We start from the raw sequence: 14,453 nt of genomic DNA, 5'->3' as shown, positions 1-14,453 counted from the left end.
TTTGATTCTCATGTCGCCGTCACAACCAGCGCTAGTGTTGTATTCATTCTCATCCAGAGTACAATTATCTTTGGCTGTAGCTCCACTTCCGGCTCTTTGCCAGTGAGGGATTCCCTTCCGTTAGCGTATTCAACATGGTGAGTAGATGTGATTTTTCATCTAATTCCATCTTATTACTATATGTGGTTTTAAATTACAAAAAGACATGTATTGACTCAAGTTATGCTTTAAATAATTGTTTATCATCGCTCATTGGCGCATTAGTCCTGGGTTATTCGTTTATGATACTGTCGATGTTGAGTCTACTGTTCTGGCTCTTGCGAAGCATGTTGTTGCATTGTATTTAAGTTAAACGTGGTTTTGGTCACTGAGTGGTAAAGTCTATGAGACAGAATTTACCAAATTTTGTTTCGCAGGCTGTTGTGCTGCATCTTATAATGTAATTTGCGTTATTTTAATGTAATGCCACGTGACGTGGCTTGGCTGTGTTTATAAGGGGGGCTGCTCATGACAAAGTGTAGATTGTGCTTCTTGGTCGTAGAATAAAATTTACCCTTTAAGTTTAGCGTTTGATTCCCTTCTTGTTTCATCATAGGCCCGAGGACCTAAAAAGCATTTAAAGCGCTTAAATGCCCCCAAAGCATGGATGTTGGACAAATTGGGGGGTGTCTATGCACCCCGACCCAGCACTGGGCCTCACAAACTTCGAGAATCATTGCCGCTAGTGATTTTCCTGAGGAATCGTCTCAAGTACGCGTTGACCAGAGGTGAAGTGACGAAAATAGTAATGCAACGTCTCATCAAAGTTGATGGTAAAATTAGAACTGATGCTAATTATCCAGCCGGCTTTATGGGTAAGTGAGCTAAGATTAACGTGGTGAAACAAACATGTCGTAATCGTTCTTTCTAACCACACTTCTTAATGTTCCAGATGTTATTACAATTGAAAAGACCGGAGAATTTTTCCGTCTAATTTATGACGTGAAGGGCAGGTTTACTATTCACAGGATAACTGCTGAAGAAGCTAAGGTAAGGAATTAGCTCAGTATATTTCTACGTCCATCATTTAAAGTTTAAAGAATTGACGTCCATCACTAGTGATTGTAACCACCTACTAGTGTTAAAAGCCTTCATGACGGCGTGGCCGGTAATATTGTTTCTTGTGTGATTTTCTTATGAGACACTTCAATTACGATGTACATATCCCTATTGCATTGGGATGATTGTTTTGAGTTGGTTGAGTCGTTCCCGGCTGTTAGTTAGATAAGAATCCAAGTGATAGTTCGAGAATGTAAACAAAATTTTTAAATTGCTTAATTATTATGACGTTTGGTATCACCTGTCAATGATTAGGTTTCAATTTCATTGTCATAATATTTTATGATCGATTACACGATACAAGCATGCAGTTCAGCATGTGTAGTGATGTGACTTATTCTCTTAGTTTGGTTTGACCTATCTTAGGCTGTACACCTTCCTCTCTATTCAGGTGGGAATTCATCCGTTTTGTCGTGTGCAGTCTCTGACAACTCCTTAAAGATATAAGACCCATTTTCTATGTGATAGTGAAATTCGTCTGTGATTATTACTGTAACTTAACATTGTGTATGTTTTGCCATTTCCAGTACAAGTTATGCAAAGTTAAGAGAGTGCAAACAGGACCCAAGGGAATTCCATTTTTGGTTACCCATGATGGACGTACCATTCGCTATCCTGACCCTGTAATCAAGGTCAATGACACTATCCAGCTGGATATAGCAACTTCTAAAATCATGGAAAGCATCAGGTTTGATTCAGGTTGGTATTCATCTGCCATTTCCTGCTCGTTAGTGAAACTGTTTGCAGAGTCAAATAACTTTCTTTATAAATATGTTTAATTAATGTTTAGCTATGGAATTTAGGGTAATATCTCATAGGTATGCAGTATGCATAATTAAATGAAGCATTTTGTGTTGAAGTGAAATGCATTAGGAAATTCCTAATGGTAATTGTCATTTGCGGTCTGGTATTGTTCGTATATAAAGTCATGAATGATATATCAGGTCTAATCTATGTTTGAGGTTAACTCTGTGTGATTATCTCAGTTTTAGTATTATACAAATTGTTCAGTCTTCAGTTGGTTATGTGTAACATTAAAAGGTTAGTCTCCTGAAGGAAGTTTCTTGCAGAGGTGACTTGCCTGTTGATGTTTCATTTCCATCTGGTACGACTATTTTCCTTATTTGGTTGATATGTGCCAGAGTTGTTTGCCTCTAGTGAATTGTGGTGACATATTATCATACATCAGTGTCATATCTGCTTTTCAAAGTAAGGGATGGTCTGCTGAAATAACTCCTTGAATCCAATAGATTCCTTTTTAATTTTGGTTTCAATGTAAATGTCATGCATGTCAGATTAAGGAACTATCTTAATTTCCACCAGTTGTTATTTCTAACATCTTTTTATCTTATTTAGGTAACCTGTGTATGATCACTGGAGGTCGTAACTTGGGACGTGTTGGCACTGTTGTTAACCGTGAACGTCATCCTGGGTCATTTGATATTGTTCACATCAAGGATTCCCAGGGACACACATTTGCCACTAGGTAATGAACATGGCTAGTTGACATTAATGTGAAAGCAATGACTTGAGGCCTAACTCCATGGAACTTTCATAACTATCAGGAAAGAATAAAACTTACCTAGTTCCGCAATAATTTATTTACCTGTGACCGGTTTTGACTCTGTATTATCTTCTGGCATACTTGACAATTCTATCATGCCCCTATCAATCATAAGCTCTTATATAACATGAATTGTGTAAATGATGCCAGAAGATGATTCATGCTAGTGAAACTGGTATTGAGTGAATAGATTGTTGTGCAACTAGCTGAGTTTTATTCTTTCCTGATGAATTTAGTTTCCTTATTTGGGTGAGCTGTGCCTGGGCCGTTTGTCCTAAGTGCAGTGTTATATTATGATTTATCAGTTTCATACAATGTTTGTAATAAATTATTGTGATAACTCTTTATTAAGCTATACTAAGGAGTTTTGATGACTTTTATCTTGGTATGAAATTCGAGGAATCAAGCGAGATGGAGTGGAATTGATTCATAATGAAACACTTACTTGCAATTTTCCACAAAAATAAAATTTTTTACTACGACTTAAGTTTCGATGATACTACATCATTTTCAAGTAACAACTGAGAGAGGAGAAATGGGGTGGAAGGTCCTCAAGGAGCTGGTTGGAATGGATAGGGGTGCAAGGCGTGGAGGGGAGGGGGGGGAGGGGAGGGTGGAAAAAAACCGGAGGAGGTAAAAAGGTTGGGAATTGAAGGGTTTTTTCGGGGTTGACAAACTTGAACATAGAAATAAATGAATGCATTTGAAAACACGTGGCGGTCTTCTTGTCTTCGGGTGTTTCCGAGCGCCTTCCGTGAATGGTGTGGAAGGGGGGGAAAAGACGTCTTCTGTGCTAGAAGGGTCTTCGGGGGTGCGTTCTTCTGAGGGCGTGTAGGTGGGGGGCGGGGGGTCGGCGGTTAGGGTTCACTGCATGGTTCTTGTGGGATCTCTTTCACGTCGAGTGGGCGACAGGAGGGGGGGAGAAGGGATTTTAACACTTCTGGGAAACACACTATTGGAACTTAATGGCAAGCAAGGGCGATTTTGAAAGGTTGAGGTGGTCATTGAGAAGGGAAACCTGGGAATGTTTATGTTGGTGGATCTCTAATTGTTCCAAGGCGTCTAATTTCCTTCCTTTGATATGTTTGTGGAGCACTTTGGTTGTGAAGTTTGGATTGTGGCCACTCTCAATTATGTGTTTGGCCACCATCGAAGTTGGGTTACTGTGGGCGATGCACTTCCTGTGTTCATTAAATCTCGTGTTGAAATCTCTTCCTGTCTGTCCTATATATTGCGCATGGCACTCGCAACACGTAATCTCATAAACACCACTCAGTTTTTCACTTTCGATTAGGTCTTTGTGTTTACACAAGAGTCGGGATAATGTTGTGGGGGTGTAAAAGGAAACTCTGAATTTTTCCTTAGGGATTTGGTTGGCAATCTTGCAATCACGTCAATCTTGTTGGAAGTTTGTTTCTGTCGTCTCTGAAAGCTATTTGCTATTGCAGTTCCCTTGCAATTAACATTGTATTCATCCAATTTTGTTGGTTCAATTGGGAAAATTTCTAAGTTAATTTGAAGGGGGTTTAATACAGGCGATCCTCGACTTTCGTACACTCGACTTTCGTACAATTCGCACTTTCGTACGTTCAAAATTGACACCTTTTACTTGACTTTCGTACGCTAAATTCGGACTTTCGGACGTTGGTCTGTAATTATTTAAAATTCCTGCAATGTTTATTGCGCATCCCAACATTCAATTGTTTCAAATGGCAGTATCGGCAGTATATGCGAACAATACGAACGTATAATATGCATAATGAAGGGAATTGTTGGTAATTGACTCTAATCTAGGTGATTTATTTGGAAGAGAGGCTGCCTGCTTTAGGCTCCTTCATTAAGAGAAGAAGCCTTCATTGGAGAGATTTTTCAAAAAAGTTGACTAGACATCATCAAATAGCTTTCAATAAAACTACAGTAAAACCCCTTATTTACACTTTTCTAGGGACCCAAGAAAAAAAGTGTAAATTGCGGGAAAATGCAAATAGTGGGAAATAGAGAATTTTCACTTTTATTCATATACAGTGTGTCCTCGTTTAACGTCGTCCCGTTTAACGTTGTTTCACGATAACGTTGTTTCACGATAACGTTGTCCAAAAATTGAAACCCTTGATCATTTAACGTCGTTATTGCTTCGCGATAACGTTGTTCAAATTATGCGCGGCGAAAAAAAAATGAATGGCGAATAGGACGCAAGCGCATCTGATGTATAGTAAATATACTATATTAATGCGATTGGTAATTTTCGCTCGACAGAAAAGGTTGGCGTGGGTAGGGTATGTTAAATATGCGTCTGAGCGAATAATTATCGCCTCATTTACCCATTATCCGTTTATTTTTCTGATGCCAACCGAAAAAAATGTCCACGAAGAAGAGTGGCTATCCTGGCGGTTCTTCAGACGTGAAGAAAAAACGGCGATATTAGAACAAAAACTTGGTATTATTAAAAGAATTGAAGAAGGTGCAACTGCTGGAGAGATCGGTCGAGTTTTAGGTTTGCAGGTCGAGTTTTTACAATTAAAATTTCTTCTGTTACTGAAAATATCGATGTTTCGCCATTAAAATACTTTCTTTTTAGTTTTTATATTTCATTTAATAATGCCTTCTTCCCAACCTTTTCGTTATGAAAATTCGTTTCGTTTCGAATGAATCGTCATCATGCTGAAGTTAATAATCGGTAATGAATGTTTATCGCGATTTCCGCCGGGTTAAAGAATTCATATCACGAAAATTGACTCGCCCTTCATCCTCGTGCTTCCGAGTGTCAGATTCAGATTTTTTTCGTTTTGGCCTGATTCAGGTGTCTCCCGATTGGTCACAAAGTCTGCTTAAAGTTACGGCTCCGATAATTGGCCTCCTTGGATTCTCGCCCGGGAAATTCTGGATTCTTCACGAAGAAATGGATTGTTAGGAACATGGCTAGGAACCAATTTAAACTTTTTACATTGTTTCTTATGGGAAACACTGCATCGTTTAACGTTGTTTCGCTTAACGTCGACTTTTTCAGGAACGAATCAACAACGTTAAACGAGGACTCACTGTACTGGCTTTGGAAATGTTAATTTTTTAATTGTTCACTAAGCATTATTCCATAACACTGTTTCCCTCTGAAGCACAGTGTTTTTGCTGGCAGCAAAAATTAAAAAATAATCCTGTTTTATCTGCACTGAAAACATCTTTTGAGCTGTAACCTTCCAGAACTCTAATATATTCAGATTCCTTCCTCTGAGTTGCTGTCTCTATGTTAACATATTTGCTTTCACCACTCACCATCTTATATACAAGACTGTACCTATTTTTGAATCTATCCAACCAACCATAGTAGATGCCGTGGAATCTTCGATTCCCAATCTTGTGGGGAAATACTTTTTCTCAAGGGCCTTTGGGCCTGTTTACATGATACATTAACACGAACGAGTTAATTTCTGCTTGCATGAATGATTTTTGTGGACCGGAACGGGACATGTACGAATGTAGGCAGGGGCTGATCCAGGATTTTTTTCTGGAAGGGGCACAAAGGGCCTGACAGGCAAAAGATCTTGTCTTGATTGAGATTAAAAACGAGATACAGTGAAACCTCGATATAACGACACCCCACGGTGCACTAATAAACACTCGCTATAGCGAATTGTCGCTTTACCGGAGGTGGAGCAAATAATAGCCAATATACCTGTTGCGAACAGATATACAGTAACAGGAGTGGTTCGGTGACAGATAAACATCTATCCGATAAACGTAAGCATAAATCCAGACGAAAGGCGATGTTTTTTTGCATCACTAAATTACCTTACTCAAATAATGACTAACTATTCAAACAATTTATAAGCGCCGCACAGAGTAGAAATCATGCAAAGCATTGTTTCGTCAATCATTATATTTATCAAACGACAGTTTACCACATAAATTTGAGACTGAGCACTCCATTAACTTCATTTCTAACAGATCGCTAGCAATTACAGAGGTTAAGGAGTCTTGATGAAAGTCTTCCGGCGGTGAAACCCTCGCTATGGCGAGAGCCACACCAAAAGGGTCTCGTAAAAACGAATTTTTTAACACGCTTATTATAGGGTCGATTGACGGTGCATCGGCTATCTCTCGTTATAGCGAGAGTGTCGCTATAGCCCGTACTCGCTTTAACGAGGTTCCACTGTATAGCAATGACTTTACAAAATTCTCTTTATTTTTATATCAAAGTTATTCTTATTGAATTAAATGATTGAGCCTCCTCGAGTAATACAAAAAACAAAGCGAACATAATGATGACCATCAGGGACGGATCCAGGATTTGTTTCTGGGGGGCACAAGCAATGCCGTATCCAGGATTTTGTTCTGGAGGTGGGGGGGGGGCACAATGATACCACGTTATACAAAACGAACGCAATGATAACCGGACCATATTAAAAATCATGCATATTTTTTAAGTGTCTGGGGGGGCATGTGCCCCCCCCCCCCTCCCATAGATCCTCCTATGATAACCGTATTCAAATTTTGTCTCTTTTTTTAAGCATCTGGGGGGGCACATCCCCTGCCCCTAAATCCGACTATGAATGCATGAACCAAATTTGAACAGGTTCTATTTTCTGTTCGTGCATATGCACGCGTTGGGTGAATACAGGGTGCATTTTCGTGTTCATAATTTAGACATTAACTTGTACGGGTTAATGTACTATGTAAACAGGCCTTTAGATGACACCATTTGCTGGGACATTTTATGATCTTGTACCTAAAAACTACTTTTAGAATTCGTTCTATTTATTCTTACCAGGAATTCTTCACATATATTCTCTTTTTTGATACATTTCCGCACTGGTTTGCATATTTTACAATGGTATCGCGATTTTTCACCACGGTATTGAATGTTGAGACTGGGAATCCGATCGGATTGCCAGTCCCAACATTCGAGTTGCTTCGCCAGCGTTTGAATCGATGCGGGTTCCGGTGTGGGAATTAACTATCTCTAAAATTTTCATTTTCTCGTCAATTAAAACTGTCCGTTTTTCACCTCGAATTTCCATTTTCAAGCCGGATCAATTCTATTTCCCGTACGAATTGAGGGTAACTCGGCAACACACGAGTATCTGAACTACTCCTCGGCGATCAAGTGCGTAGTACAAACTGTCATGGGACTTCATAATTTTTGAAGGTTACAATAGTTTGCGATGCACTACTATTTGAATGGGATAATTCAAGTTTAAATAAGTTTTTTTTAAGTATTTAATTAACCCATAATTGCTACGCAACTGTTGAATGAAGTCAGCGCAAATGATCCCAGTTGTCGGTCAAGTTTTATAGTTCCGGCGTTTATCATGTTTCATCACGTCTGGTTTCCTTTCAAACTCTCGTATCAAATTATCGACTACATGATTATTGTCAACATTCCTTCAGGAGTTCTTGCATTATAATTAATACATAGCTCGATTGCTCAATACACCCTACTTTCATATCGTGAATCTTTTCGCCGCTGACAGAAAACGAGATGACGTAGTTCAACTTTCCGACGTTAGTGGCGTTCTGTCCCACCACATTCAAATTCTTCCCGAAAATAGTTCTCATTACGTCTCTCTCTCTTGGATTTTCAAATAAAAATGCGCGAAAGGAAGCCAAAAGACAGTCTATAAGGGCTGATATGCGCGATTAATTGTTTTACCACGCAAAAATTTTTTTTAGTCGGCACGTCGTGATGCACATGGCGGGAAAACGAAAAAAACACGGCGTAAATACCGGGTTCTATTTACATTGGAGAGATAGGAAATATGACGGGACCCAGAAAAAAACTTGCAATTTGCGGGAAAACGTAAATTCCGATAACGCAAATACGGGGTTTTACTGTAGTAAGATCTTCTTTCTGATGGTGTTTTTTCGTTGCTCTTTAATTCATGTAAACCTTCAGCAACGATATTACACGAAATATCACCCGAATTCCGTTTGTCTTTTTTGAATAACATGCGGAATATACGCGATCACGAATGTCACCTGCCAAATGTTGAATTTTTGTGTAAAAATTAAAAGGTATCCAGAGTGCGGGTTCAACAACTACATTTTGTCATGCTTCTTGATATCTCCTTTTATTTATAGTGGACGTAATAAGTGGAATGTCAACTTAAACGCCGAGAGGAAGTTTCACTCGATAGCCAACGGAGTTCTTGTTTTTTTTAACTTTTATTTGCATTTTCTGCGTATTTTCGAAAGAAATCAGATGATTTGAGGAGTTTTATTAACATGTTATTATAATTAAGTCAATTGAAATGAATTCCGTGAAAAAAAAAGGTTTTAGTTCGTATATTCCGCTCTTTTGGAACGTAAACCCTAATTAGTATGGAAGTCAATGGTTCGACTTTCGTACAAGTTTTCGGCAACGCATTGTGTACGAAAGTCTGGGACCGCCTGTATTGCATCTCTTCGAAATAAGGGGGTAATTTGAGCCCCTTGACCCTTCTACTTATGCTAGAGATTCACTTGAATAGCCATAAGAAAAAATCACCCTAGTCCTGTAAACAAAGCACAAACCTTGGGCTTTGTGGGCCACTGCACTGACTAATTTGAGTCTGTAATTTTCCTTGGGAATTGTACCAAGGCTCATGGTACTAGATGTTTGGTGACATGGGAAATGTGAAACCTGGATTGCATAATGACCTGCTAATTGACCTGGAAAGTGGTAGGGCTGTGGTTTGATTCCTGGTCCATGGAAATTTTTCTAATTTATTATTTAGATTTTTCTATTTTACTAGCTGACCTGGCAAAACTTGTACCGCCTAATAATCACTGACAGTGTAATTACACCATTTGTTAATCAAGAGCAGCTGTACTGATTTTAATAATTTTGAACTACCGTATTTCTCCGAGTATAGTCCCCCCTAATTTTGAGGCTTCAGTTTTGGGAAACGTTAAATAAATGCTTTGGAATATTGTCCTCCCCTTTGCTTTTACCACAGGCATTTTTGGAAAAATGGGGGGAGTTTGTTACAATTACCGTATATTCAGACTTAAACGGCAATTGTAACAAACTATTAAAAATTCAATTAAAATACAAAAATAAGTATTACAATGGGTTGTTAGAAAGATATTTTCTTCATTCAAATTACACGGGGGACATAGACCGAGGCATGAATATGCAGATTTTTTCAATGAATTCTCTTATTTTTTGTTTTAAATTGCGAAATTGAAGACATTGTGGACAAGTTAGTAAATTCAAATCCCTTCTTGGGGCAGGTTTTACATCACAGTAGATGGATAGTTGACTAACACTCAAAATCTTGTGAAAATAGCTCCTAAGGAGCAGCATGTCATGACTCGAGGCACGCTAGTTATAACTTTGTTTGGAAAAGTGCACTGCATAAACGTGCCCTAGTCTATCGTTCACATGTGGGTTTATTCTTTTGAGTCAAGTACCTTCTGATGTACAACAGTTTTTGTTTTGTTATCAGGTGTACGAACAAATAAAACTGATGCACTTTGTTGATGAAACGAAACTGAAAAAATTTACCAACTCTTGAACATCTCACTCATATTTGGCCATGAGGAATTCTAGATTCAAACCATACGCACTCGCCTTGTTATTTGTTAATCATCATTGTGAATCCAACATGCATTGGAAATTGAATTTGCTCAAAGGGCAAATCAATTGGGATCATGAGAATCCTCAAAATGAGAACTTCTTAGAATTTTCCTTTCAGTATAGCTGGGTGAATGGCATTTATTAATGTTTGTTTTATTAACCAAATGTGTTCCATTGGATAGTTTTAGTTGGTTAAGATTTTGAAGCATGACAACAGAACCAACCTTCAGTTGTAAATTGTGTGGTGGTAAGCCCGGCACAACCAAGAAGTTCTAAGTCTGATGGATAGTTGGAGACTTCGTCTTCGTTTGTAACGCCAAGTCTTAAGTGACAGCAGAGTGCCAATGATTTGATAGTGAATTACGAAGTTAAAATAATCCACATCTTTGTTCTTAGCCACCAAAATTGGTTGCTCACTAAACCAGTTGTGAATTTTGTGGCCATCAGTCATGTTAGGGAACATTTTCTGGGGTGGATCAGGGATTTCTTTCTGGGGGGGGCACAAGCAAGGCCGTATCCAAGATTTTGTTCTTGGGGGAGCACAAGGATACCCCGTATTACAAAACGAACTCAATGATAACGGGACCGTATTGAATACCTTGCATATTTTTGAAGGGTCTGCCTCGCCCCCTAGATCCGCCTATGAACACTATTCTGATGAAACGAAATTGCAAAAATTTTCGGGAAATGAAATCAATCTGCTGGTTTCGTCGACAGGAACACTGCTATTACCTAAAGTCGACTCTTGCTTGGAGATTTGTTTACTAACACGGTAGTGACACATCAACTCGTGCTGGGCTAATTTGGAATTGTATGTTTTTAATGCAAATTTTATATTTTTACTTAGATTTAGCAACTAACATTTTTAATGTTGTTTAGAAGCTCTGTCAATAAATTGGTAAAAACAAAACAAATCTTATAGTTTTGACTGAGTTCACAGCTTTTGAAGTGTTGCCAACTCCAAAAAAAAAAAATCCCTAATGAAAAGATTAATTTTTTGAACATTTACTAATTTTTAATGTTCATTCTGTTATTCGGGGCTGAGGCAAATCCAGAAAAAAAGTATGTATCAATAAAATCGCTACAGCCATTCTTGAGTTATAAATAGTGTAACTAACACAATTTTCGACTCCATTTTGTGTGTGTAGATAATTTAAATTTTTCTAATGGTAAGCCATGTGAATTCCACCGCTGTTCACATAGTGGAATTGCAGTATTACCCATTACGATAGATGATCATTCATATTTACAGTTGCCATGGCAAAAAATGCCAGATGATAGCTTCGTGAAGGGTGGGTTGAGACCTAGCGAACCCTTGTGGTCAATAGCTGGGCCCTTTTACCATCTCATCCCTCTGGTGGCATCACATACCGCTGCCTAACTCTCTCTCTTTAAGTGTCCTAATGTGTTGCTGTCTGTATGTGGCTTCGCATAAGCAACATACCTGGCAGTAATACCCGCCCTTATAGTAGTCAGATACCTTTGATGGAAATGTATATGGTTGATTGAACCAGCATGGAAGAAATAAATAATTTTCTCGAAGATGTTACATTCACAACTCACTTCACTCTTAACTTCATCGTCTATATGCAATCGAGTTACAGACTTAAGGGTTGGATGAAACGGGTGCTTCGCGAGTCTATTTTCTCCCAACTCAGGAGAAAACGAAGTTACAGACTTAGGCCCTAGGTATACACCGATCATGATGGGGTCTACGATTGGGAGGTTATTTGAACAAGCCTCAAAGAAACCAGGTTCCATTTTGCAAGTTTTCTTGCAGAAAAATGAAGAAATATCATGTAAAATACGTGAAATATAAGGTATTCGTCAATGCTCCCGTCCGCTTGCAATTATACTATGGGAGATGACGTCACGTAACGAATAGCCAATTACAGGTCGTATTACCTTCCAGAATTTCGATGCTAAAACAAAGGTTGTTAAAACTTAAATAATAAATTATTAACAAAACACAAGGAATTTTCATTAAACATGTATGTGAACTTCAAACATGTATGCACTAAGGGGAAAGGGTTTCATGCTTATTCCTTACCCATGCAAACACTCCATTATTATTGTCATAATACTTAAGTTATTCTTTATCTAAGTGTTACCAGCAACTCCTTTCAAATGCTCTCACAGTTAATGTACATTTATATTAATGTTCAAGTTTAAGTAGTATATTCATCTGCGCTAACAGTTCTGCTTTCTGAAGTTGAAATTTTGGCTTCTCCTCGTACATTTTGGAATTATTTATTACTTTCGCCCTTGTATTGCATTGAGAAGTGGTGCTCATGAATATATTTGTAATTAAACTGAAATTGCTGCAAGCTTGTAATGTTAAGTTTTTTTTATTATTCCAGGTTAAACAATGTGTTCATCATTGGCAAGGGAAGCAAAGCATACATTTCATTGCCTCGTGGCAAGGGAGTGAAGCTTAGTATTGCAGAGGAGAGAGACAAGCGGTTGGCTGCCAAGGCAGCTGCTTCTGGTGTTTAAGTTTAAATATTGTGGCCAATTTTGAAAACAAAAAGAACCCATTAAAAGCATGTAACAAATGTTGTATGGGATACTCCATGTGCCTTTAATTGATTCCTTAAATGCATTCCCTCAGTACTTCTTGGAGCTCTCCTGAATTATCAGCAGCTGTAGTTGATACATGTTTGGATGTGGGCCATAATGCTTCACTTATGAAGATACTAGTTACCGGCTGCTAAAATTGTTAAGCTAATGGTATAATCAAACTTTTGGCGAGTGGTAACAGTCAACAAGGTGAATATGGGCTTGAGGTAATGACTGAAGAGGAATTATTTTTTTAACTTCTCTCCCCCTTCCATGTTCTGAATGTCATCACTGAACTGCAATTTTGGGTCAAGGTCAGCCGTGAGTGGAAGATGAAAAAAGTTACTTGATGCATAAAATGACTAGATTTAATCTTCAATCATCAGCCATGCTATATCCAGATAGGTATTTCTCTCCATTGAGGCAAAATTAAAATTCTGATAAATGGGTGAAGTCCAATAATTGATTACCATTATTGTATTTCCATCACACCAGGTTACAGGATGAATCTGAACCAATACATAATGTGTAATTTTAGTAAAAAGAGGAAATGGGGGTCGGGCATTCTCAATGCAGTTGAGCAATGATTTAAGGCATAATGTTGGCTGATTTAAAGTTGAGGTTATCCATAACATCATTTTACTTGCAGTATCAAAATGGAAAAATTGTGTTTTGGAAATTTTCTCTACTCCGGTGTGTTTATTGTGTTTCTTTTGCTTTATGGGGTTGTAGTTTTCATCTTCTCAGTAGCCGTCTATAATTTGTGGAAAAATTAAATCTCATCGCTTTTCACTTCAGATTTTGACATTAGTTATTCTATTCGCCCCAACTCAATCTGGTATTAAGTGTCATCTTTTTCCCCACTTGTTTTAATGGTCATGGCTGATATGAATAGCATTTGTGCCATTAGTTGATATCGAAGCCTTAACCCCTTGCGCTGAAATGACTATTCTAGCTCCTCATGAACTTCTTATTCCGAGAGTGTATGTTCATAAACAATATGAAATAATCACTTCTTATTCCACTGTTTTACATTGATTAAAAAATATCATTTCATTCCCTACCATTCCATTGAAAGAGGAACAAAAAATAGAGGATAGGAACTTAATATTCAAAGAATGAATGGAAGTGGAAGGGGTTAATCTATGCACTCAACCTAGAGGACCTCATGGAGGAGGTCCAATTCCATCCCATCGAAGGCTGATTTCTGTTGCCACTTATTGGTTGCATTTTAATCGGCTTTCAATGTCTGTGACACCTCCAAGGTATGTGTGGAAGACCTTGATTACAAAGTATGCTATTTAACGGTTAGAATTTAATCCCCTATGCTATAGAGAACAATAGCTGTTCTGATAACTGTGATGTGGTAATCCGTGAAGTTCTCTTAAATAGCTTGGCAAAGTATGCGGTGGTGGATATATGGGGGGTCACAGGGACCATGACCCCCCTCCAAATTGTATCAAATACTTTTAAGTTTTTTAAATTAGATTTTGTATTCTTGTAAAGGTAGTGATAATACAAATGCTTGGTTACAAAGTCTAAAGTGTGAGAGAACTTCATGTATTTGTATTAATTGTGTTTATTGTAGAGCGTATCACTCCCTACCGTTAAAGAACAAGCTCAAAAATGAAGTGAGCTGTGTCCTAACTCGTTAGGCAATAGCTAGGGGAGCAGTGA

At 38.2% G+C, this 14,453-nt stretch overlaps 1 protein-coding gene across 1 annotated transcript; it reads left to right on the top strand.

Moving 5' to 3' along the window:
- The first annotated feature begins 46 nt into the window (after positions 1–46).
- Positions 47–12,789, top strand: LOC124161027 (40S ribosomal protein S4). Its single transcript, XM_046537169.1, has 6 exons — positions 47–137; positions 596–854; positions 932–1,029; positions 1,626–1,797; positions 2,455–2,584; positions 12,578–12,789. Exons 1-6 carry the CDS (start codon positions 135–137, stop codon positions 12,711–12,713), a joined length of 798 nt encoding a protein of 265 aa, XP_046393125.1. The 5' UTR covers positions 47–134; the 3' UTR covers positions 12,714–12,789.
- The last annotated feature ends 1,664 nt before the right edge of the window (positions 12,790–14,453 follow it).

The sequence above is a fragment of the Ischnura elegans genome, chromosome 6 (genome assembly GCF_921293095.1).
Source record: "Ischnura elegans chromosome 6, ioIscEleg1.1, whole genome shotgun sequence".
Taxonomy (NCBI): Eukaryota; Metazoa; Arthropoda; class Insecta; order Odonata; family Coenagrionidae; genus Ischnura; species Ischnura elegans.
This window is presented reverse-complemented; position numbering and strand designations above follow the sequence as displayed.